General features: G+C 31.4%; 1 protein-coding gene across 1 annotated transcript; it reads left to right on the top strand.

Annotated features, from left to right (window-relative positions):
- Window positions 1–19,958: 19,958 nt before the first annotated feature.
- Window positions 19,959–25,329, top strand: LOC108452303 (aspartate aminotransferase, cytoplasmic-like). Its single transcript, XM_017750112.2, has 12 exons — window positions 19,959–20,226; window positions 21,046–21,117; window positions 21,555–21,616; window positions 21,692–21,775; window positions 22,048–22,147; window positions 22,224–22,344; window positions 22,648–22,811; window positions 22,889–23,026; window positions 23,202–23,323; window positions 24,233–24,327; window positions 24,837–24,957; window positions 25,060–25,329. Exons 1-12 carry the CDS (start codon window positions 20,128–20,130, stop codon window positions 25,160–25,162), a joined length of 1,281 nt encoding a protein of 426 aa, XP_017605601.1. The 5' UTR covers window positions 19,959–20,127; the 3' UTR covers window positions 25,163–25,329.
- The last annotated feature ends 589 nt before the right edge of the window (window positions 25,330–25,918 follow it).

The raw sequence follows: 25,918 nt of genomic DNA, 5'->3' as shown, positions 1-25,918 counted from the left end.
TAGCTGATCATTTACAGATACTGGTAGAAAGGGCAAGCACGTTGAGCACCAATATGAGCTACAGTCAGATCGTGGTCGAAAGTTAGCTTTGTTATTAGATAAGGTTAAGACTCTGGGCCTACGAGTGAAAGCGTATTTGTAATTCGTTTTATGAAAAGTTTTTTGTTCCATAAATAATATTTTCTAAAATGAAATTGAATTAGAATCGATATCCTTTTGCATTCATGCATTTGCATCTAATAGCACCTCATCACATCATTTGCATTCAAAATTATAAAAAGACTCTAATTAGTTAAAGTTATCAAAAAGAGAAAGAAAAAGAGAGAGAGAGAATAGGGTCACGGCTGAGTGAAAAAAAAGTTGAATAGGAATTAACGATGTTCCCTTACATATCCCCGACTTTTGCGTCAGGAGGAATAGCTTACCCGGAGAAGGGGGTGTTTGGAAATGAAAATCATCAATGAGGAAGGGACTGAACAAAGAATCTTTGAGGGCATTCACCCTTACGAACCGGGAAGTTCTTTAAACAATTGGACTACAGAAGAACTTCCTGTAATCTTTAGGAATTTTACGGAGTAATATTTAGAAGACTCTTATTGCTTTAAAGCCAAGGAGTAATGAGATTTCTTTTGAGAAGTGGGCTCATGTTCAGACATTTTTATTTTCAATAAAATATACTTTTATTATTTATCCGAGTAAATACTCTTTCATTCTGATTCTTTTGACATTTGACATTCTTTATAAATTTTCATTTCATGTAAATAGTCATTCTTAAATTCATTTATTCCTTGTATATTCTTTTGTGTGCCTATCATAGATCCCTAGATATAAATGACACCAGCAACGATACTACAGATCTAGAGTTCCTTTTGAGTGCGATATGTGTTTAGAGGAATCTCAGTACTTTGAAGGTGACAGAAATTGTGACTTGTTTCTGAATTTGTTGAAAATGGTTTATACCCCATGAAGTGGTGGTAGGAAATATAGCCTTAGAGGAAGGAAAGATTGCAAAATTAGAATTAGCTGATGAGACAAGACAAGACCTTGTTGAGACTATTATGGGAATTCAAAAATGTGGTCCAAAAACGCATGCAGGAGGATTTGCAATTGCCAGAATAAACATGAGGTTTTGGGGCACTATTGGTCCACCATGAAAAGGGATCACATCAGTTGTACAATGAATGCCAAATTTAAGGGAGTCAAGACTTATAGGGCATGTATGTTATGGGCCCGAGCTCGTCAAAAGTTTCAAGCTGACAATGACTTATCTTTATGGACGTCAACTGCTCCATTAAGAGGGGAGATAGCTTCATATGCCAATATTACAAAGTCAAAAGTCATCCATTTCAAAAAAAAAAGATTATATATAACTGCACAATGCCAAAAGTTTGCAGTCTTTTCAAAGATAATGCGCCATACCACAGTACAGCAAAGGTTGCCAAAAGAAAAGAAAAAGAAGAAAAAACAAATTACAGAAGATGACCGAGACTGATAAAATTGACATAAGAAACTACCGCCTACTCTCTATGCTTATGCTGGGGCAAACAACTTCAATTCCAGTTGTTTCAAAGGTTCCAACCATCATCCTTGGAATGGGTGCATTGTTTGGCTTTCCTGAGCAGTCTGATGTGCCGTCAATAGTTGCGATGGTTAGCTCCAGGCGGTGGCCATTGATTTCCAGCTATGGAGTATCAGGCCGTACGTAGTCTCTGAAGTTTAAAATGATAGATTCTTTCTTCAAAACCAATTTCTAACAAAGTGGATGACGGTATCATGAAGGAATCTCTTAGACTTCTATACAAGTTTAGGGAAGAGAAAACCTGATCAAATCATTATTTTCAGGGATTGGGTTAGCGAGTCTCAATTCAATCAAGTTTTGATTAAGTTGTTGAGACTTGCAAGTTCCTTAACGAGAAGTGGAACCCTAAATATTGTGGTTATTGTTGTATGAAAAACCATCATACCAAGTTTCTTTTCAATAGGGATCTCCTGACAATGTGCTACATGGTACTGTCATTGACAACAAAGTATGCCATCCAAAGAACAATAATTTTTACCTTGGTACCCATGCTGGAATGATTGGAATCACGAGGCAGACTCACTATCATGTTCTCTTAGACCAGGCTGGGTTTTTGGCTGATGATCTGCAATAGTTTGTTCATTCTCTATCCTATATGTATCAAATGAGCACTACAGCCATATTTGTTGTGGCTCCTATTTGCTACACTCATTTGGCAGCTTCACAGTTGGGGACAATTTATGAAGATTAGGGATGCTTCAGAAACATCATCGAGTCATGGTGGGATGTATGCTCCGAGAGTAATCTCTGTACCTCAGCTTTCCAGGTTGAAGGATAAAGTCAGCAACTTCATTCTTGTCTGCTGAGAATCATTGAACCATCTTTTTGTAGGGTTTGACAAACAACAGCCAGGACTGCTGCTGGGGCAATCCCTTTCTCATGGGTTTGTGAATCAAGATTTTTCCTCTAAGCTTTGATGGAGTCAAGAATTGAATACCTCTAGTAAACTTAACTTGAAAGTATTCATCCTAAGCAAATGTACCAAAAATGGATGACACAGACTTATAACAAAGAAGGTTCGTCCAAAAGAATTTCATAAAGGAAACATTGTGCTGAAAGATATCCTTCCCATGCAAAAGGATATCGAATTGGAAAGGGCCATATGTTGCGAAGAGGGCTTTCTTTAGAGATGCACTGATTTTGACAAGAAATGGATAGGAAGAATTTATCTGATCCAGTGAATTCGGACTCGGTCAAGGAGTACTTTGTCTGAAGGAGAAAGGAAGCTAAGGTGAAAACCCGTAAAGGGCACTTTGGGACTTCTATTTCACAAAAAAAAGAAAAAAAAAGAAAAGAAAAGAAATGAAAAAAAAAAGAAAAAAGAAAAAAGAAAAAATGGAGAGGCCGATGTGAAAACCCGCAAAGGGCGCCTTGAGATCAAAGGGGTTTTGAGTTGAAAACCCGAAAGGGCAGCTCAAATTTGGAAAGTCATGCAGTAACTTTGTTATACCGGATTCGACAAGAAGTGAAGTATGTTACATATCGAGGCATCAACGAATTACTTTAGATCTTTTAAACACATGTTGAACTAAAAAAAAAAGTCTTCATGGAGCTGGTGTATAGACGCTCAAGCGGCGATATCTTGGGCATCTAACTTTTGTCCTGCTTGCTATCTTTAGATTCTTTTTCTTCTCAAAGATAAGCTATCAGATTAATTTCCTTTGTATTTTTGGACAAATTTATTCAAATTTAATTATCCTCTAGATCTATTTATTCGTCCTCTATTATTCATAAAGTGTGTTACATAGAAATAATGATTGATGAACTAAATATCTTTACAAATAAAGTTTTGCATATTACTCTAAAAATTTCTAGATAATACAAGAAACTGAAACAGGACAATTGTTTAAGAAATTCCTATATGTGAGGGTCGGATGTACTCGGGGAAATTGAAATTTCTTCTTCAGTCTAAATGATGATTGGATAAATCAAACGATTCGATCAGAGGATCATTTTACAGACATTTTCGGTGGGTCATAATATTTGGAGGCTGAGTAGGAGTGATATTTTGAGAGAAACAAGGATGAGCTACGACGAAGGAATGAGTAGTGACGTCTAGAATAGGGGTCATATTCATAGACATTTTGCATTATAACAGGTTTAATTAGGAGCATTTGACTCATTTCGATCATAGCATCCTAATCATTAGGCATGAACTCATACACATTATACAGGTCATATCCTTCAAAGGGATAATGAAGATTGGTGCGCCTTAACCCCTCAAGCAGTAAGGTAATAGGCTAAAGCATAGTAGATCTAACCTTCAAGTATTTATACTGAAGCAGATCCAAGATGATTTGGTGTCTCTGTATTGTCAAGGAGCAGATCGAAGATACCAGATTTGGCGTCTCTGTATTGGTAGGGAGTAGATCGAAGACATAGCTGATTTGGCTTTCACGTGTTTACATTGAAGCAAATCTAAGATGATTTAGCATCTCTGTATTGGCAGAGAGTAGATCAAAGATGACTGATTTGGCATCTCTGTATTTGGCGGATAGCAGATCGAAGACATAGCTGATTTGGCTTTCATGTGTTTACGTTGAAGCAAATCTAAGATGAATTGGCATCTTTGTATTGACAGATAGCAGATCGAAGATAACAGATTTGGCATCTCTGTATTGGCAGAGAGCAGATTAAAGATGACAGATTTGGCATCTCTGTATTTGGCGGAGAGCAGATCGAAGACATAGCTGATTTGGCTTCCACGTGTTTACGTTAAAGCAAGTTTAAAATGATTTAGCATCTCTGTATTGGCAGAGAGCAAATCGAAGATAATAGATTTGGCATCTCTGTATTGGCAGAGAGCAGATCAAAGATGACAGATTTGGCATCTCTATATTCGGCGGAGAGCAGATCGAAGACACAGCTGATTTGGCTTCTACGTGTTTACGTTGAAGCAAGTCTAAGATGATTTGGCATCTCTGTATTGGTAGAGAGTAGATTGAAGATAGCAGATTTGGCATCTCTGTATTGGCAGAGAGCAGATCAAAGATGACAGATTTGGCATCTTTGTATTCGGCGGAGAGCAGATCGAAGACATAGCTGATTTGGCTTCCACGTGTTTACGTTGAAGCAAGTCTAAGATGATTTGGCATCTCTGTATTGGTAGAGATCAGATCGAAGACAACAGATTTGACATCTCTATATTGACAGAGAGCAAATTGAAGATAATAGATTTGGCGTCTCTGTATTGGCAGAGAGCAGATCGAAGATAGAAGATTTGGCGTCTCTGTATTGTCAGAGAGTATATCGAAGAGAAGAACAACAGATTTGGCATTTCCGTATTTGACGGGGAGCAGATCCAAGATGATTTGGTATTTCTGTATTTACAGGGAACAGATCGAAGACATAGCAGATCTGACATTCCCGTGCTTACAGCGAAGCAGATCAAAGATTTTAACATGGCATCCCTGTGTTTATAGGGAACAAGTTGAAGATAGCAGATTTGGCATCCCTGTGTTTATAGGGAACAGATCGAAAACATAGCAGATTTGACATTCCTGTGCTTACAGCGAAGCAGATTGAAGATTTCAGCATGGCATCCCCGTGTTCATAGGGAACAAGTTGAAGATAGTAGATTTGGCATCTCCATATTCGATGGGGAGTAGATTAAATACATAGTAGATCTGACCTTCATGTGTTTACATCGAAGCAGATCCAAGATGATAGATTTGGCATCTTTGTATTAGACGGGGAACAAATCGGAGATAACAGATTTGGCATATCTGTACTAGACGGGGAGCAGATTGAAGAAGCAAATTTGGAGTCTCTGTATTAGACAGGGAGCAGATCAAAGATAGCAGATATCGCCTTCCTGAGTTGCGGTGAAGCGATTGAAGCCGTCAAGAGGCCATTTAAAGAAGATTAAGGATCAAGAACTCAAGACTCATGCGAGCAGGGCAAAATTGGTCATTTATAGTCTTTGCTCTATTCTGTTACAAAGAATGAGCAAAGAGGGTAGTATGAACACTCAATTTTGCGGGCCGAAATAAGTCCAAAATAAAAATAATAAACCCAAAAAAAATGAAGTCCAAGTTCAGTCCAAAATTACAAACATATAATTTGGCCCAATCGGAATGGCCCATTACTTGAAAAAATTTAAGGTCCATCTATAAGCTTGACTCATATGGAAATATAATCTTTAAGGATATGCAATCTTAGATATGATATGCAATCTTAGATATGATACAATCTTAGATATGATATGCAATCTTGAAGATATGATCTTGTAATCTTGGAGACTTAACTTGTAGATATCCTTTAATCTTAACCATTGATGTAATTGATTTGTACCGTTGGATTTGGGGAGGCTCAACTATAAATAGAGGCCTCTCCCTTCATTGTAAATCACTTGAGTTTTGGGAAGCAATAAGAATTCTTAAGAGCATTCACTCAAATTTCTCTCCCTCTTGCGTTCTTATTTTCTACGGTTTGTTCTTATTTATTCTTTGTTCATTTTCGTTTTCAACCTTTTTTATTTTGATTTAATCCTTATTTCCTTGATTTTTAATTCTCTTTTATATTTTATTTTTTAATAATTTTAGTATTATATCAAACTATTTTTTATTAAATTCTATATTATTCATTGTTTTAAAAAAATATTTCATTTAATTGAAAAAGTTTTTCTTAAATAAGGCAATGTTTGGTGTTTAGAAATTAGGAAATAGTGCCCTACCATCTTTGGGTTGCGATTTTTCGTTTGACTAAATAACCAAATATCCTTTTAATAAATTTTCAAAATCATGAGATAATTTTAGTTACGAGGATTTAAAACATCGTGTCCTAACATGCTGGATGTAATGTTTGTATACTTTCGGAACAAAGGAATCTCAAGTTTCAACTTTAAATTGTTCAAGTTTTAAAATCTTTTCAAATTTTCGACATTAGGACAATAAATAATCAATTCGGTACCAATTTTGGGCGTTACGAGGGTGCTAATCCTTCCTTGTGCGTAACCGACTCCCGAACCTATTTTCTTGAATTTCGTAGACCAAAATGTTTTATAAAGGTGATCCAATCACACCTAAAAAGGTTGGTGGTGACTCCCATTTTTATTTTTCAAAAAGTCGAACCCCGTTTTTCAAACCTCCCTTTTAAAAATGGTTTCGACACCAATAATGGCACGTTTGGTTGGGAGGAACTAAACAATCATTTCCCTCTTATTCAATAACGTCCGATAATGCAACGGTTTGGTTGGAAGAATTGGTCATTCGAATGTTATTTCTTGTCTATTCCTATCTATTCTTAAATAGATATTCTTTAGTGATATCAAAGAATAACTATTACATGCAACACAAAATAGCAATAGAAATAAAATTTTTAGATGTACCCTTAAAAGTAAAGGACAGTGCGAGGGGAGGGGAGAAAAAGGAGGGAAGGAAAGAGAGTCGACCCTCTTTTCAACCGACTAATCAGTAGAGCTTAATTGGAATATGAAAAACAAATTTAACGTATCAAAAAACCCAATGTATACATCTTCAACATAAACCAAAAATTATTTACAAAGTTCAAAAGAAAAATTAAAAAAATCTAAGAGGAAAAAAATAAAGAGAAGGTGAAAAACTATTTGTGATGAAAACTTAAATTCATAACACGTCAAACACCATGCAGCTTCGCCGTTCATGGTTAAAGCCATTGCAAGACTCCGAACTTTCAAATTTGCATGTGAATTAAGTCTTCTTCGAATTATTATTGAAGGTGAGTCAACCTCAATTATTAGGAAACTTTAGGAATATACTTATAATCGATCACCAGTAACCTCGACAATTGCATATTTATGAAATGGGAGGGAATTAGATTCCATTGTTGCTCTTTCTCGCATGTGAGCAGACTCGAAATGGATTTGCTCAAGAGGGCGAAAGAACTAAGTTAAAGAGACTATCTGAATTGAAAGGATTCAAGAACTTTTTTTTGAAGTATTTTAAAAGTTGATAAGCCCTTTTTGTAAAAGATGTCGTTTGATTATATTTTGTACTGATTTTGCTTTCTTTAATGAAATGATGCATTTTATCTTTAAAAAAAAACTAAAAAAAAAAGATATTAATTTTAATTATATTTTATTTATTATTGGCTATATTGTTTTATACGTTTATATAAAATATGACTTATAAATATATTTTTAAGTATAACATCTTACATTTTATTTTAAAATTATATTTTAATATTTTTACTAAACATTATGTTTTTTAAAAGGTTTACTAAACATTATTATTAATATTACTTTTGATGAAGTAATACTATTAATACTAAATAAAAATATGTATATTTTAATAAACTAATTATTATTATTATTTACTTGAAGGAAAACTAGTAATTTACACTTATTACTTGTGTATTTTTAATATCATTTTATCCAACTAAACAATGTTATATTATTATTTGTCTATTCCTATTTAGTCAACTAAAAGATGTAATTTTTTTTCAACGAATAGCTAGTACGTTTTTACTTTGTTCTATTCTAGTGAATCAAATATAGTATAAGTGTTTCTTAGAATTACTCATATTGCAATGTTTAATTTTAAATAAGTTGAATTCTAGTAGTAATTTAATTTAATTGGTTTTAACTTTTAAATCATTATATTAATGACTGATACATTAAGTCAAAATGAATAGTAAGCAATAATTTTCTTAAAAATAAAGTTATTTTTGAAATTAATATATTTTATTCGAACAATTTTATATAATGGACTAGTAGTTAAACTAGCCATGTAACAAAATTTTAGTTCAATCGGTTGGACCATTAATTCAACGCTCAAAATTTTGAAAATCAAAATAAATAGGAAAAAATTAGAAAAATAAATAATAATAACGACATAAACATCAATTAAACATTTAAAATGCAATTAAAATATTAACATTATCATTCTTAAATCATATTTTAAATATTGAAAATTTGAAATTGAACCAACGAAACCAACATCAATAATATAAACATCAATAGGATCCAAAGAGATGTTCTTGTTCAAAGTTATATGAACTAATGCAATATAGTTTAAGTTTTAATGTTTGATTCAAACGAAGATTATAATGCACAAAGATTAGTTTAGTTTAATGTTTCATTCAATATAATTAAACAAAATTAATAATATATTAGTACTTACCTATTCATCAAACCAAGATTACAATGCACAAAGACAATTTTATTTAACATTTGAAGCTCTAATTTATTTCTTCGTTTTGTGTATTATTTCAAACACACTCCAATTTCGTTCACAACTGGAGGACGAAGCTATTTGACTGAAATGTTTTATCGGCAACTTTTGAAAATCAAGAGCACCATAACCAAAGAACCTCCATCCCTTATCTAGGAAATAATATATTATAATTTTATAAACAGAGAAGTAACATATTTGATAAATTCCTAGTCTTCTAATTTTGTTAAAAGTAAGAGCTAACTCACTTCCTAAGCTATCATTAGACTTTCGATAAAGAGAACATTCTTTAACCAATCTTCTACCTTTTGAAATATGTTTGTTTGCAAGAATGGACGAAAATCCTTCCATGGAAAATGTGTCTTGACAATGGTTCCTAGTCTCATGCTATATATAATGTCGAACTCGATCAATATGCAGCTTCATGAATATCTTGACACAATTAGTAATGTAACCTTGTGTAATAGCCAATTTCAGCCTAGGTCCATAAAATAATAAAACCCCAAATAGAAAAAGAGTCCAATGTCCATTTACATAATAATCCCAGGCCTAAAACTATCTGAACCCAAATTTTAAAATCCTAATAGCCCATTTGCTTAAAAGATTTCAGCAGTAAACCCTAGCTCCCATCTTGTCTGCCGCCGCTTCTCACCAGTGGCCAACCATTGGCCACCTTGCGCACTACCACCACCACTCCCCACGCACGTCACATGCCTCCACGCACGCGTCTGGTCCTCCATGCCCTGCAAAAACAACAGACAAGCAAAGCAGAAGCAACAGAAGCAAAAAATAATAACAAAGTGTAACAAAATAGGCTATAAAAAGCCGAATGAAACACTATAAAGGGGTTCTTTTTTAGATCTTTATCAATACAGACATATATTTCAAAAGAGAAACAAAAGCCAGTAGACAGAGCAGGAATATCATCCGAAACAGATATCAACACACACAAAAAAAACACCAAATCAGCGCACCAAACACAAAATCGCAAATCGAAAATAGAAGGTGATTTTATATTTATTGTCATTTTTATTTATTTTCTCACAAATACATATATCAAAAAAATACGACAAATATATGAAAATATAATATAAAAATATAAGAAATAAAAAAAAATTGGAGTTTTTTACCTCTCCGGCCACTGTACGGTGGTCGACACCTGCCATGCCGTGAGGCTCGGTGGCAAGCCCCTAGGAGCTCCTCCTTTCCCCTCTCCTTCCTTCCTTCTCTCTTTTCTCCCTTCTCTTTCTTTTTTTTTCTTCTCTGCTATGCCCAAATGATTTTTTTAAAAAAATTTTGTGTTATATAAGGGACCAAAACGGACCGTTTTGGTCCCCCCCTTAACCCTTAAAACAGCGCCGTTTAGGCTCAGGGTCAGGTCGACCCGACCCGCACCAGGGAGGATCCGCGTGTTTTTCTTTGGAAGGGCTAATTTCACTTTTAGCCCTTCCGCTTTTTTGGGAGTTTACAATCAATGTTTTTTTTATTTTTAATTTGGCCCCCAAGGTTTTGCCCCGAATTCATCCTGGTCCCTCAAGTTTCGCAGCGTTTTAATACCGGGATTTATTGCGCTTTTGACCCTCCAAGTTATGCGCGTGTTACAATTAAGTCCCTTTTCTTTGTTTTTATTTTAAATTGGCCCCATAACTTCGTTTTTATTTTAATTTCAGTCCTTTTTCCGTTTATTTTCATATATTTATTAAATGTCCTTGTTATTTTTATAATTAGTATTGTTATTATTATTATTATTATTATCGTTGTTACTATATATATTGGCATATACTCTTATTGTATGCGTATGTATGTATGTATTCATATTTAGTTTTTTTTCTAGTTATTTTATTTTAGTATTTTAATGCTCTACTTGTTTTCATATTTCAATACTATTATTATACTTATTATTAATATTGTTATTATTATATGTATGCTTAAATATATATATATATATATATATACTCTTACATGTAGGTTTATTCCCATTATTTTATTACTTTTATTGTATATGGTGTTTTAATTATATCATATTGTTCTCTTTGTGTCTCAATACTATTACTATTGTAATATCTGAGTGTGTGTTTTGTTATATATGTATATATTATGTGTATTCTATATTTATACTACGTACATTACTATTTTTGTATTATGTATATATTAAATATTGTGTTATTTATGTATTTTATTCTATAGGTATATATCTCTTATGTATATATATAAGTACATGTTTATGTAATATTATTACTACTAATATTAATATGTTTTGAACATTGAAATTATGTATACATATATATATATATGTTTTAATTATTTATTACTATGTATATACTTCAATATTATTAATTATTTATTTTATCACTACTAGCTCAAATAATATATATATAGTACATTTCCAACATTATTATTACTTATATATGTGTGTGCAAAATATATTATGTATATATTCTTAATATCATGTATATATATATTCATTGTTTTCTCGTATTCAATATTATTATTATATTTAGTCTTGCATGCACGGTTATTGTTTTAATATTTTTGTTATGTTTGTCATTTGCTTCAATATGTATACCTAGTCATTTCATTTGTTTATTTATTTCTGTATTCATTATGTCTTATACGTTTTAAAAATCACGTTCTTGTTTCTAAATTAATTTCGATAATCAAAGGCAACATATCGGTTTAATACCAAGTCGACGGTTCCATTGCTATGATGAGTGGAATTTGTCGGGTCGTGTTTAATCGGTATACCCTTCTCAAAAAAGGAAATCAAAAATTGAAAGTTTTCGTCTTTTGAATCGGATCACGATTGAATATTACTTTAAACTCATATTTTTGAAAATCAAGACAACACTTGTCTATGAGATACTAATTTTTGGGCGTCGCGAGGGTGCTAATACCTTCCTCGCGCGTAACCGACTCCCGAACCCTAATTTTTCTCTGACTTTTAACATAGACCTTAACTCGACCTTTTTCTCGTTTTTAAAAAAGGAAATCTAATGGGTGTCCGATCACACCTAGAAAAAATGATCGGTGGCGACTCCCGGTTTATTTTAAATCAAATTTCAATTTCCAAGTTTTTAATCGCCACAATTAGCGACCCCAAACCAAAATTTTTACGTCGCTACACCTTGATAATGAGTTGTGATTCGACACTTCCTACTAGGGAAATAAGAAGTAATATTTGAACTACTTTTCTTTTTCTTGATGGTCCACTTCCATCACCAATAACTCTAACATCTTGCTCCTGTGGCACACCATCTTCAAATTAATGCACACTACGCCCTAATGAATTCATTACTTCTCTCGTCAATGTGCAGTCTCTTTTCTAATCTTCAAATTTAGCCAAGTTTTCTTGCATTCAAAACCGAACATTTGAAAGCACTTGCTTGCATGGCTTAACATCACCCATTTTGCTAGTAAGATGGATTTTCGTTTTGTGTATACCTCCACTTTAACAACTTTAGAATAAAGCATACATGTGTAGGTACTTCTTCCATCATTACCTCTCATTTCCACAACATATTTTTGGAAAGCGGGTTAAGAAAACAATGTTTGTAGCATTGTGGAAGTTTAATTTTTTTTTAAACTCGAGTATTGTGAAATTTATAGTAATAAACTCTAGATTGAATTAGTATATGTACTTTGTGCGAGGCGATCTAAGTTACTTATTAACTTTCTATCAAACAATCCTCTCTGTTATTCTTAAACTCCGGCTTGCTTAGAGTGTGAGCTTTAACTTTACAAATCAACCGCACAAAATGGACACTTTCAATTAATTTTCTGTAGGAAAATTAGTTCTTTCTATGAGAAACCAAAACTTTAAATTTTCAAGAAAATAGAATTTATTTTGTAAATAAATTTTCACTATACTTTAATAGAGTAATAACACTCAAAATTTATGAATAATTGGTGTGTTTTAAGCCGTTTCATAATTTTTATTTGTTGGGAAAATGTTGCAAGAGTTTTACATAAATAATGAGCAATTAAATAATAATATCTTAATAGGAAAAAATTATACTTTCCTACTTAGGAAACACTAGGGGCGACCACACACCCTATTAAACACTACGGTTTGTTGCTCCTCTCATTTGGGATGGGCTTGTTGCGCTCGTCTTGAGTACTAAACATGATTTTATGTGTCATCTGAACTTTTAACTAATACATGTAATTTAACCAACCCAATTAATCAATTTTCTATTTTCTAAAATATTAATTAATTAATTTTCGCAATTAATTTTTTCTTAACCAAATTCAAAATTTGTTAAAAGTAATGACAATTTTACCATATTAGAATATAAGATGAAATATATTTAATTACCTTGTTCAATAAACCTTCTATGAGTAGTTAATTTAATTTTCACTTTGAATTTCAATTATTTGATTTCAATCAATTAAATAATAATTTGAAAATTCAATTTAATCTCTAAGTCATCTTTTGTACTTAGGAGAGAATACATTTACTACAAATAGTGATTCATACAATCTATTTGTCTTAATCATTGTTTTCATTCATTATGAAGTATTGGTTCTACATACAATCTATTTTGGGTTATGTTGAGCTAGCAAAAGAATCGAATGGACATATATAATTATAACTCAAACAATTTATAATTAAGTTCTGAATATTTGTCTATTAATTACAACATTATTTAATTATGAAGTTGTTACGCTAAAATACCACGAGTGAACTCTCCATTGTTATATAACATTACAAAGCAACTTTAATAATTGTTGTCAACTTGCTCTTTCTCTATGTATATGTTAACACATAAAGTAGTTGCTAAGTTTGTTATTTTATTTTATTTTATTATTATGCCATGATAAAATATGTTGATTTATGATGTTAATTGTATAATATGCTTTTAATTTAGCTATTTTATATGATAGTGTTAGAAAATAGTTGAGCATCATTGAGTTTTTAGATTTGATGTTTCGTGCGCAAGTCACAAATAATTTAAGAGTGATTCATTGAGTTGAGTAACATTAATTTGCAAGAGTCTCGATGGATCTTTTGTTTCCGTAAAGATTTTTTGCTTACTAGTAGTTTTAGCATATACCTTGGACCTCAAAGTTAGTAATTCTTGTTGCTTGTTTTCTATAATGGTTGTTATTAGTATTGTGACCATTTGGTACATATTACATTACTTGTTATTTTGGATTGTGAGGCTTTGAATTAAGGTTTTGTTAAGAATTTTAGAAATGGATGTTGTCCTAAGTTGACATTTAAATTGTTGTGGTAGTCAAATTTTGATTTAATTGATGTATGATTTTAAAATTGCATGTTTTAGATATGTTTTAATATGCCAAATACGTTAGTGTTGGCTTGGTTTTATGTCATGTATGTTTAGGTTCACTTTGAAGCATGATTAGATGATTTGTTTTGACTTGATTTTGTATTTCTAAGTTGAAGTATCGATATTCCATACCTATGCAATGATATCTCTTGGCTGAGTATTGTTATTCAGACCGTTAATTAGCTTTGATACTTTTGAAGTCAATAGCTAAAATTTTGAAATAGGGAGGCTTGTATTTGTATACGGCCTCGAGTTTCAGTATTGTGATCAAGTATCGGTACAACCCTCTAATGTATTGGAGCATGAAAACATCGAAAGTAAAATAGTTGAAACTTAACCCAAATATAGGTACCATAGTCCTAGGTATGAGTACTTGGCTCATGGTGTATGTAACTAGAGCTCCAAATGTTGTTTTAAATTCATTTTGACTTTTTTTTTTGTATTGACTCATGATTGTTTGGGATGTTGTTGAATGTATGTAAAACATGTTGAGTAAATAATATTCGATAAGATAGATTGATTGTTGTTGTTCTGACTGTCAGTGTATCGCTCTTTGTTCGCTCGCTCTTCTAGACTGCGTAAAGGGTGTTACAAGAATGTTGTTTCTATTAATATACCAATATTTATTATAATATTTTATTGCTAAGTCAATTGTACGTTAAGTTGTTTATGGCTTAGGTCAAGCTCATGTATTATACTAATAGCATGTAGCTCAAGTCTGGTCCGACTTGAAATATTTGTCTTAAATTTTATTCAAATCATCTACATTTATAAATGGTTAACCCAACCTGTTTACATTGCTCATATTATTTTTATTTTAAAAAAATAATATTTTTATTTGATATTTAATAATTTTACATATAAAATATTTTTAGTACTATAATTTTATGAAACTTATAAAAGCTAAACAACTTAACATATTTTCTAATATTTACTTTATAATATGATATAATTAATTTTTATATAATATAAATTACATAACACATAAATAGAAGGCAATATATAATAAACTTAAAATTTATTAAATCGTGTTCAAACTCTAATATTTAAACTTGAGCTTGGCTCGATTAATATTTTAAATAATTTTTTACCTAAATTTATTTTTAAATTTAATATATTTTTAAATACTTTAAAATATCATATCAACTTTTGAACTTAGATTAATAATCCGATTAATCAACAAGTTTACATGTTTTAATATTTTTTAAAGTTATATTTTATTTTATATTTAGTTGTATAGTTGAATTAACTCCCGACCAAATATAGGAGAGGCAGAATCTAAACAAACAAAGAATGTGTAAAAGGAAAGCAACAAAGTTATATAATAAAAAAAACAGACGAGAAAAAAGGAAACAAAAGGAAACCACCCAATTTGTTATTATCTTTAATATAAATTTGATTATGAATTTTAATACGTTGTAAATTAGGACCGGATTACTTTTTAGGAGGTATCCGTTATTTACATCGGTATAAAATTAATGATTCAATTGACATGTTTCATATTCTATTTATATAAATTATGCATGTTAATTTTGACATAAATTTAAAATTTCTAATTATTTATTTTATGTAAAAATTTTCAACCGTTTAATAAATATTAATATATATACAATACTTTAAATCAATATGATAGAGATATTGGATCGTTTAATGAAATTACATGCATGATAAGTACAATTATATCGATAAATTCAATGGTTGAATCGCTAAAATATTAATCATACAAAAATATACGAAAAAGTATAAAACTATTTTAGTTTTACATCAATGCTAGTAGATTTATTTCTCACTTTTATATCATATAAAGGGATAAATCTCAAAACTATACATAAACTTTGGTTTTGTACAATTTTATATATGAAATTTTTATTGATTCAATTCTCACAAATTATTAATACAATTATTGATTTAGCATCATTTTTATGTTTATATATTGCTACAAAATAATTATATTTATTCAATATAAAAATAAATTGATGTATTTATTTTTTAAAATGTATATGATTCAAATAAAATTATAGTTTGTTATATACATTTGGACCACAATCAAAATTTCATACGTATAATTACACCAACCTAAATTTATACATTAAATCAAAATTTATATATAATTTCAAAATTCATCCCTATATAATATTACACTTTAAGCCTTGACATTGTATTATAAACTTTTATTTAATTTCAACCACTAAATTTTTTTATTAATTTGATGCCGTTGGAATATCCTTTTAAAACTTTTTATAACATTGAAATTGTTAATACGGAAAACAGTAGGCAGTCATACTCATATCACTTTCTGGCAAGGCAATGGCTTAGGTCACAAGTCACAACTATAGCATGATAAAGGCCTGACTAGATTCTTCACTTGCTTTTTGAGGCCCTAAATTTGGGGTTTCTAGCATGTTTAGAATAATGGTTTAACTATCTTCAAAAAGAATAAAAAAGTTTAATTGAATTTTATCTGAGAAGCTAATTTTTTAATTTTAATTTATTATATATAAATTTTGAAAAAAACTTATTTATATATAAAAATAGTAAAATCAATAATTTAATATTTTATATATAAAAATTAACGAAAATCGAAAACCAACTACTGGAATTCATTTAATTATCAATGATTCAACTGATTCTTTAATTTTTACAAAAAACGAGGATCGAATTTGGATGATTTTAAATTTATAAAATAAAATGACGAAATTCGAATTAATCTTTTATCAAATAAACTTGCGCTTCAACATGCAAGGAAGTGGGCTATCATTCAACTTTGAACATGTCCGTTGGGCCTACTGATAATGGGATTGGCGGTGGCCGATTTTTGCCCCCTGTTGTACTTTTTATTATTAACTGTTAGATTAGATGTACATTTTCAGTCTCCGTGATTGGGTGCATAAAGTCCAAAAATACCAGTCTGGATTATGATAAATAATAAAAAATAAATCAGTTTTTAATAATTATTTAAAGGTTTAAAAATATGTCATAAGTCTATCTATTTTTGAATATTTAAAATTTAGTTTTTATTTTTAATTTTAGAATTTCTTTTGTTTTTAATGATATTTTGAAAAAACTCACATGATAGACATGTAATTAAAAAATATCGTTATAATAAATTTGAATTTAACAAAAAATTATCAGTGTTAATAATTAGACATGAATTTTAAAAAGTTTAAAGTTGAGGGATTAAATTTCTAAAAGTAAAAATACAGGGACTAGATTTCGAATTTTGGAAGAGTTGAAGAACTTAGTCATATTGTAACTTTATTTAAAAAACCATGTTCAAGATGAACCTAGACAATCAGTTGTTCAAATTCATCCTATAAAATGATTTTCAAATAATTATAAAAAATTATTTATTTTTATGATTTTAATTTTTAAACATTGTCATATCAACACAAGATATATTAATACATCATGTTTACTATGTGATTGCTTCGTTAAACATATCAGTACTTAATAGTAAGATTGGATAATTTTTTAATAAAAGCTAGTGGGTGTCGAATCCACCCAAACTAAATTCCTACACCTAAAACCAAAATTAAATTTGAGTAGAGGGAGCAAGGTCAATCACACAGAGACTAATCTATCCAAATCTGTATTTCTTTATAACTAGAATGTGTTGTAGGCAATTTGTGTGCCCACAACTCGTGCCAACCTATACAAAATAAAAGGGGATTAAATCTAGAAAATAAATAACAATAAAAATGATGTTGAAATAATTAAAACGAAATTGAAACTAAATAAATCAAATGGACAACGCTCTAGCTTTAGGCACGATTTTGTTTCTAGCTTTGAATTGATCCTGACAATAGATCTTCTCCTTCAACTGATAAGTTGGTTATAATGATCGAGAAAACACCTCAGACTACTAGCCCTTTCATGAGTAAATTGACTGCAAGAACGCTCGACAAATAATCCTTACTAAACGAACAACTCTGAAATTTGTATCTACAATTTAACTTCCTGGTAGCCTTGAGAACTAGAAGGACTCAGCTCGAATCAACAACCTCAACTGTGCTAGGTTGTTTAAACTCAATCATTATTTCCCTTGAAGAATCCAATCACTCGCTCAATTGGTCAAGTCAATTTGTTATTCGGTAGATCAATTATGACAATTACGAATTGCATCAATTCTTCCACTTATACGTTGCACAACACTGAATTATCGAGCCCTTTTTGACTTGATGTTATTATGAATTTGTGAAACAGCTGAGTCTATCTCTTAAATCGAAAACAATAACGAATACCAAAGTAGAAGATTTTAAGAATGATTAGAAGTCTAATGGTTCTCTCTCGGATCAATTATTGGCCTAACGCTAGACCAAAACTAATTACTCATAAATTAAAGAAAAGAAAAACAAAATAGCAAAGTTTGGTGGCAATTGTGCGGCCCCTCCTAATTCACTATGGATAGTAATACATGCGATCTATTTCTTTTTATCGTTTCCATTCATGTCTATTTATTGGTTCTATATGCAATACATTATTGGGAATTTCAAGTTATTGGAGGGACCAATTTAATATATATAATTAACACTTAAATAATTTCTTATGCCTAAAACCGAAATTAAATTTGAGTATAGGGAGTAGAGTCAATCCCATAGAGATTGACCTATCCAAATGGATATTTCCTTATAATTAGAATGTGTCGTAAGCAGTTTTTGTGCCCACGACTTGTGCCAACTTGTATGAAATAAAAAAGATGATTAAATCTGGAAAATAAATAACAACAAATAAATAAAAATAAAAATAAAACAAAAATGAAGTTGAAATAATGAAAACGAAATTAAAACCAAATAAATTGAATAGACAACACTCTAGCTTCAAGCACAATTTTGGTTCCAGCTTCAAACTGATCATTGACAACAAATATTCTCCTCCAATTGATAAGTTAATTATAGTGATCAAGGAAACGCCTCAAATTACCAGCCTTTCTATGCGCAGATTAATTGGGAGAACACCCGACAATTAACTCTTACCGAACGAATGACCTTTAACTCCATGTCCATGAGTTAGCTCATCATTAGCCTTGAGAACTAGAAGAACCTAGCTCAAATCAACGGCCTCAACCGTGCCGGGTTGTTTAAGCTTGATCGTTATTTCCATTGATGGATCCAACCACCCATTCAATTTGGTCACATCAATTTGTTTTTAGGTAGACGAATTACGACAATTACAAGCCACATAAGTTCTTTCAACTTTACGGCACACAACATCGAATCAACAAGTCTTTTTTGACTTGATGTTATTAGGACTTTATGAGATAGCTGAGCCTATTTCCTAAATCAAAAAATTAATGAAAACTGAAATTGAATATTTTAAGTAGGATTGCGAGTCTCACGATTCTCTTTTGTATTGATTATCAATCGAAATCTAAACCAAAACTAATTACTCATAAATCTAATTTTAATTTAATTAATCTCTTAAAAGAGATATTTATCTATAATTCTAGAATCGGAGAATTTTTTAAGTCAACTTAAGCTTACGTGCTAAATTTTTCATACGATCCACATATCAATCCGCTTTCCAACACATTGAACAATTGTTAAATTTATATAGAAAATTATCAATTAAACCCTAAATTAACTAAAACTCATATCTAAAATTAATTAAAATAATAATAAAAATATGGCAATTAAACGGATTATCAAAAGTACTAATTTACATGTAGAAGGATTAATTTAGTACTTTTTAACATTAATCTCTTTATAAGTTTTTGTCTTTTTTTTTATACAATGTTTAAAATTACTTATAGCTCCTCATCTGCTCCTTTTGATATTTCTCCTTGACCCTTAAATAAGAAGATAAAGATAATATATTTCAATACGCTAAAACTCATATTCTTTTGTACTAATAATAATATTGATACCAATTTAATCAAGACAAAATGAACTTAATTTAATATTTATTTTTTGAGTAATGAGAAGTATAGAACAAAATGAAATTAGACTAGTAGGATGATAGTGCTCGTGGGAGTGGGACTTCTACCGAGAATCCTTCGTATAAAATATATTTCCAGCCCATTTAAAACTCAAATTTGGAAAGCGGATAATTTTACGAATCATAAGCATAATAGTTTCCTAATTTACCTCTTCACTGTATCATCGTTCTTATGGAGTATCTAAAGCCTATGGAGCCGACCAGAATCCACTCAAATGGCGATTCTCTGTTTCAGGACATTACTTTAGCTCCGGATATTCCAGTCTACGCGGTATTGGCTTTGAAAATTGCATATTTCTTGCAACTTGTTTTAGTCAGTGTCTCCTCACTCCATTACTGTACTGTTCTGTGTTCTTCCAATTGAAGAAGTTTTAGCTTTTTTCACTGCTTTGAAGTACTTTTCAGTGCTCTTTCGTCCATTATAGTAAGTGCTGAATTAGGAATTGATAAGTCCAATCTGGTTCAAGATCCTTTCATCGCTTCAACTGGGCTTTGACTATTGTGCTTGATCTGTATGCCTTTATCTGTTTTCAAGAATTTATGTCGAAATTGGTTCTTAAATGTGCCCGTCTTCTAATTGAAAATTAGAAAGCTATATCTTTAGACTTGAAACTGTCATTGACACTGATTTTCAGGTACAGAATATGTCAACGTTAGATAGACCAAAATGGATGTTTTATATGAAGTTCTCTAGCATTTCTAATCTTTGTTTAGCAATACCAGTATTTTGATAAATTAGTTACACTAGTGTTACACTGAACGTGGATCGATCTAGTACGCAAGTCGCTACTTTTATAGAACTAATTCAATACTGTAGTCTTCTCCGGTTCCTTCAGTTTTCTGTTTTGGAACTTATATATAATTGTTTGTTTTACCCAATAATTTTATAATAAGCTATATATTAATGTCGTTAGTTTTACTGAATTGGATTGCTAGCGTTCCCTGATTGGGATCGTGCATACCAATTCGAAATTTGATGGAGAGAGCAATCTCTGGTAACAGGTTTACACTGCATCTTTGCCTTCTATTTGTTGCTTCAACAATTAAGACGTTCTTTTGTTTTTAATGCTTTTATATTATATGAAAAAAGACAACAGCTGCTTACAGCAAGGACCCCTGCCCCAATAAGCTGCATTTGGGTATTGGTGTTTATCGAACAGAGGTGAGTGTTTGTAACTTCTGCCAATTAATGATATTTCTCACCCACATTGACCATTGCAAGTATATTTCCGGATAGAATATTTATTAAATGGGGTTGCTATACTTTATCTTTGTATTTCAAGATTTTGGCATGCTCCTGGAGAATGTGTTTTTCGATCATGTGTTATAGTCTTTGCACAGAAATAGGGTCATTCCTATCACCTACCTCTCCTAGTAAAATAAAGTTATGATATTGTTGCAAGGTTGGTTCTTTCAGGTATCTTTTTTAGTTGAATAAACATCCTACCTTAGCATTCAGTTGTATTAGGCTGTTAACTGCTATAATTATCGATTAATATTAGTAGAAAGTAACTTCCACGAGCATTTCCTTATATCACATCGCTTGTTTTTCTTTGAAGGAAACAATTTTCTTGATGGGATTTGTTTGTTGAACGACAGGAGGGAAAATGCCATACATTAAATGTTGTTAAACAAGTGGAGCAGACACTAGCTAATGATCTGTAGGTATTTTATTATTATTTTGCCATCATAACTTGCTTGAGTCATGACTGAACTCTAATTTATCTGATATTTAGGTCTGCTGACAAGGAGTATCTTCCTATAACAGGAATGCCGGAATTTAATAAATTAAGTGCTGAGCTAATGTTTGGCTCTGGCAGGTACAAGAATACTAGCCTGGTTTTGAATTTATTAGATCAATTTTCTTAATGTAGGAAAAAAAGAAAATTAGAGAAATAAAATTTTAACTATAAGATTGGTTATTAGCAAGGCTGAAGTACTCAATGTTCAGAAAGCATAGCAATTTGCAAGCTCAGTTATTATTAGGCTATTCCTGAGCCCATTTTTTTTCATTTTTCCGGTTTCTTTGAACTCTGATTTTAGCTGAAGTTGTTTTTCTGTTGTTGGCTGCTTATATCATTGTTCGGAAAAGCCCTGCCATCAAGGAAAGTAGAGTGGTTACTGTCCAATGTGTTTCTGGTTGTCTATCACTGAGGGTTGGAGCTGAATTTTTAGCAAAACATTACCACCGAGTAAAGAACTTCACACCATATTGGGTTATGTGTTATGACTGGACTGCTTAACCTTATCGTCCACCTTCTTTTGCAGCATGTGGTTTACCTTCCTGAGCCAACATATGGAAATCATCCTAATCTGATATCTGCGGCAGGGTTAACTTTGAAGACTTACCGATATTATGACCCTAAAACACTTGTGCTAGACTTTCAAGGTCTCCACTTCATTTTGAGCAACTTCCATTTGTTGAAACTTCATGTTGCAACTGCAATTTGATTTGAATCACCAGTTCAATATATCATGTTTATTATAAGTTTAAGAATTAAGCTTATTATGCATATAAATTTGGGTATTGTATGCAAGATATACCTAATTTCTTTTCAATTTCCTTTACTGAACACCAATTCACACTAAAATGGTCATAACATCACCATTTGGCAGTATTTTTATTTTGCACTGGAAATGATTATCTTCATTGTTCTCATGGATTAAGATAATTCATCTTGGTGTTCGATAGGCCTTTTGGAAGATCTTGGGTCTGCCTTGACTGGAGCCATTGTGCTTTTCCACGCTTGTGGCCATAATCCTACTGGTGTTGATCCGACTTGTCAGCAGTGGGAACAGATCAGGCAGTTGGTGCGACAGAGAGGCCTATTGCCTTTTTTTGACTGTGCTTATCAGGTAAGAAACTACTAAATTTATATGGCTTTAGGTTTCTGCTTGAACCTCATTTAGTGATTGGTGGACTGTGCTTGTAGGGTCTGGTAAGTGGAAATCTTGATGATGACGCACAATCCATTCGCATGTTTGGTTGTGATGGCGGCGAATGCCTTGTGGCTCAATCATATTCAAAAAATATGGGACTCTATGGGGAGCGCATTGGTTCGCTTAGCATTGTAAGATGTTTTGATAGAACTCTTCATAGTTAATATCTATCTCCATGTATGACCATGCACATGGTCCCATTTTCCTTTTCCGAAGAATCAAATGTGTTTCTTATATGAGAACAATATTTCTAAAATATCTGCATATTTCTCACTACGATGGATATCATCCTTAATGTGGATTTAGGTTTGCAAAACAGCTGATGTGGCAAGGCGGGTTGAGAGCCAGCTCAAACTGATCATAAGACCCTTGTATTCAAACCCGCCCATTCATGGTGCAGCCATTGTTACTGCCATTCTGAAGGATAGGTAATAAAATAATTCAGTCATAGACTTTTTAGTCACTCAGTGTCTTTCTTGTGAATGTGGCAATGCATTCTGAAGTTGCAAATTTTTGTTTCATGCAAGAAAATGCGAAACTGCTGGACCTTAAAAGCTAAAGTGTTAAAGACCATAAAAGTCTGATATAAATCTTAAAAAACCAAGAGATGTCATGTCAGATCATTAAGAACAAAAATTTAATGTGGAAGCATACTTGAATCCATTGATATATTGAAATCTTCAAGTCTTATGGTTTTGATCTTTCAAATTAATATATTAGCATTTTAGATAAAGTAAATCTTTCTTTTCTGAAGATGGGATGTCAAAAAAAATCAAGTATGGGTAATTTAGAGATCATAACTCTGATATATAACTTTTGCAACTTTAATTTGTAATCAGTATAACTCGGTAGAATCAATGTGTATTTAGAGAATATGAATGAGATTGGATTTTTTCCATAGTAGCAATATGAAAAACCGTTTGGCTTATTGCCATACAAGCCTAATTCTATCTTTTGTTATTTGTTGGGTTAGATTGTAAACGTATATTTCATTAAAGGTAATATTGGGATACTAATGTGAACTAGTCAATACTAGTATAAAAGAGAAACAAGGCTATTAGGTGTATCATTTGAAAATATATGAATTTGTATCCTCTCTTTAGCTTTTCTTCTCTTCTTGAATCTTTTTCTTCCCTTCTTCTTTCCTTCTTTCTGTATCTGTAAATGCTTTCTCAAATATTTAGATCCACAACATATTAAAATCACAATCCCTCCAGTTAACCCCATGTTTTAGAATGTTTTGATCTAAACGGTGTATGAGCAATTATCTTGGCATGGAATCCATGGTCCAAGTCTAAACTATGTCTCTAAGTTTGTTAATTCTTAACCTGTTGCAGGGATTTGTACAAAAAATGGACTAACGAATTGAAGGCGATGAGAGATCGACTGGTCCAAGTACGCCGCCAACTCTATGATTCTTTATGCAACAAAGGTAATCCATTTATGTAGTTTGTAAACTCTTTACACTATTGCCTCTTTTGGTTACTAGTATAGTAACATGAGAAAAAAACTTTTTTATCACATATGTATTACAATAATTAGACATAAAAGAAAAAATAGTCTATACAAGTTTAAGCTTGAAATTAGAAAGATGAGTAAAAACTCTAGGTAAAAAATAAGACCTCTTCCAAATAAGCGAAAATTTTTCCATCACTTTGCTAACAATAACTTATGAGAGTGATTAAATATTACCATTTGAATTAGTCTATTGCTAACTTATATACTAAAAAATGTGTAAAAAATAATACCCCTACCAAACTAAGCATATATGTGTTGACCATTTCATTCACATAACAGATCCATCTCAAACCTCCATTGCAAAAGAGAAAATGCAGGATGAATTGTTTTCAATCATTCAACCATGAACTATTTGAGAATCTGCCAAAATTTTGGTGGTTTGACCTAAACTTCAGGGTACATCCTTCTCCTTTTTTCGGGCAGGGACCCCAGGTGACTGGAGCCATATTATCAAGCAGGTGGGAATGTATAGTTTTACCGGATTGAACAAGGATGAAGTTGACTTTCTGACTAGAGAATACCATATCTACATGTCATCTGATGGGTAAAAGATTTTTCCAGCTAATCATTTACCGTATAAGCAATAATCTTAATGAATCAGTTCCCTCATCGATACTGGGATTTATGGTTACCAACTTTGTTTCAGGAGGATTAACATTGGAGGCCTAAGTTCAAAGGCAGTTCCATATTTTGCAGATGCAATACACGATGCAGTTCTAAGCTCTCTTCCATCCAGTACTTTAGCCTAGACTTGTATTTTTCACCCTTACCCTTTTGCTTTGGATGAATTGCCTTTTTATTTTTTCGTTGCAAATTTGGGGAGGGGATCGGTTATACTGCTTTGAACCATGACCATTGATGTCCAACTTACAATTACTTTTCCAATTCATTTATGACTATGATGGCCTTTAAGAAACAGATTTTGATACTTCATACATCTATACTTATATATAATGTATTTGATTGAGTTAATCTTATGAATTAACTTAATATCAAGTCAATCAAAGAAATTATTCAAAAGTCTTTTTTTTTTAGTAAGTGATTGAATGAGTATTTAATTGAGTTGGTGTACGAGTCAACTCGATATTAACTTGATCAATAAATTATTTAAAAGTTTTTTATAAATAAAGGATTGAATATTAATTTAATGATATTTTCGGCTCTTATTACTTTTTATATGAAATGTTTGTAAGGTCCAAGATACTCACTTTACTATTTTACTTAATAGCTCAATTTTTTATTAATTCTTTTATAAATGTAATTTTAGCATTATGTTTTTCTCTTGTGGAACAAAATCTAATACAAATAACACCCTTTTTTCAAACATGTACAACTGTTATTTTCTAGATATTAAAAAGATAATTACAAATTTTATCCCACGCGTATTTGTGTAGAAGTTATATATTTAGAACACAAATTTTAGTTTAAAATAACATACAATAAATAACAAAACATATGATTTAAAACTAATTAATAATACATAAAATATGTATGATATTAAAATA

The sequence above is a fragment of the Gossypium arboreum genome, chromosome 7 (assembly GCF_025698485.1).
Source record: "Gossypium arboreum isolate Shixiya-1 chromosome 7, ASM2569848v2, whole genome shotgun sequence".
NCBI lineage: Eukaryota > Viridiplantae > Streptophyta > Magnoliopsida > Malvales > Malvaceae > Gossypium > Gossypium arboreum.
The sequence above is the reverse complement of the archived record's forward strand: the minus strand, read 5'-3'. Positions and strand labels throughout refer to the sequence as shown.

What these genes read in the sequence shown, in the direction of transcription:
- LOC108452303 (XM_017750112.2), top strand. Translation starts at nt 20,128, where the DNA reads ATGGAGTATCTAAAGCCTATGGAGCCGACCAGAATCCACTCAAATGGC. An exon ending in GCATTGGTTCGCTTAGCATT is followed by an intron (nt 23,027 to 23,201) that starts GTAAGATGTTTT and finishes ATGTGGATTTAG; the next exon opens with GTTTGCAAAACAGCTGATGT. An exon ending in ACTGCCATTCTGAAGGATAG is followed by an intron (nt 23,324 to 24,232) that starts GTAATAAAATAA and finishes AACCTGTTGCAG; the next exon opens with GGATTTGTACAAAAAATGGA.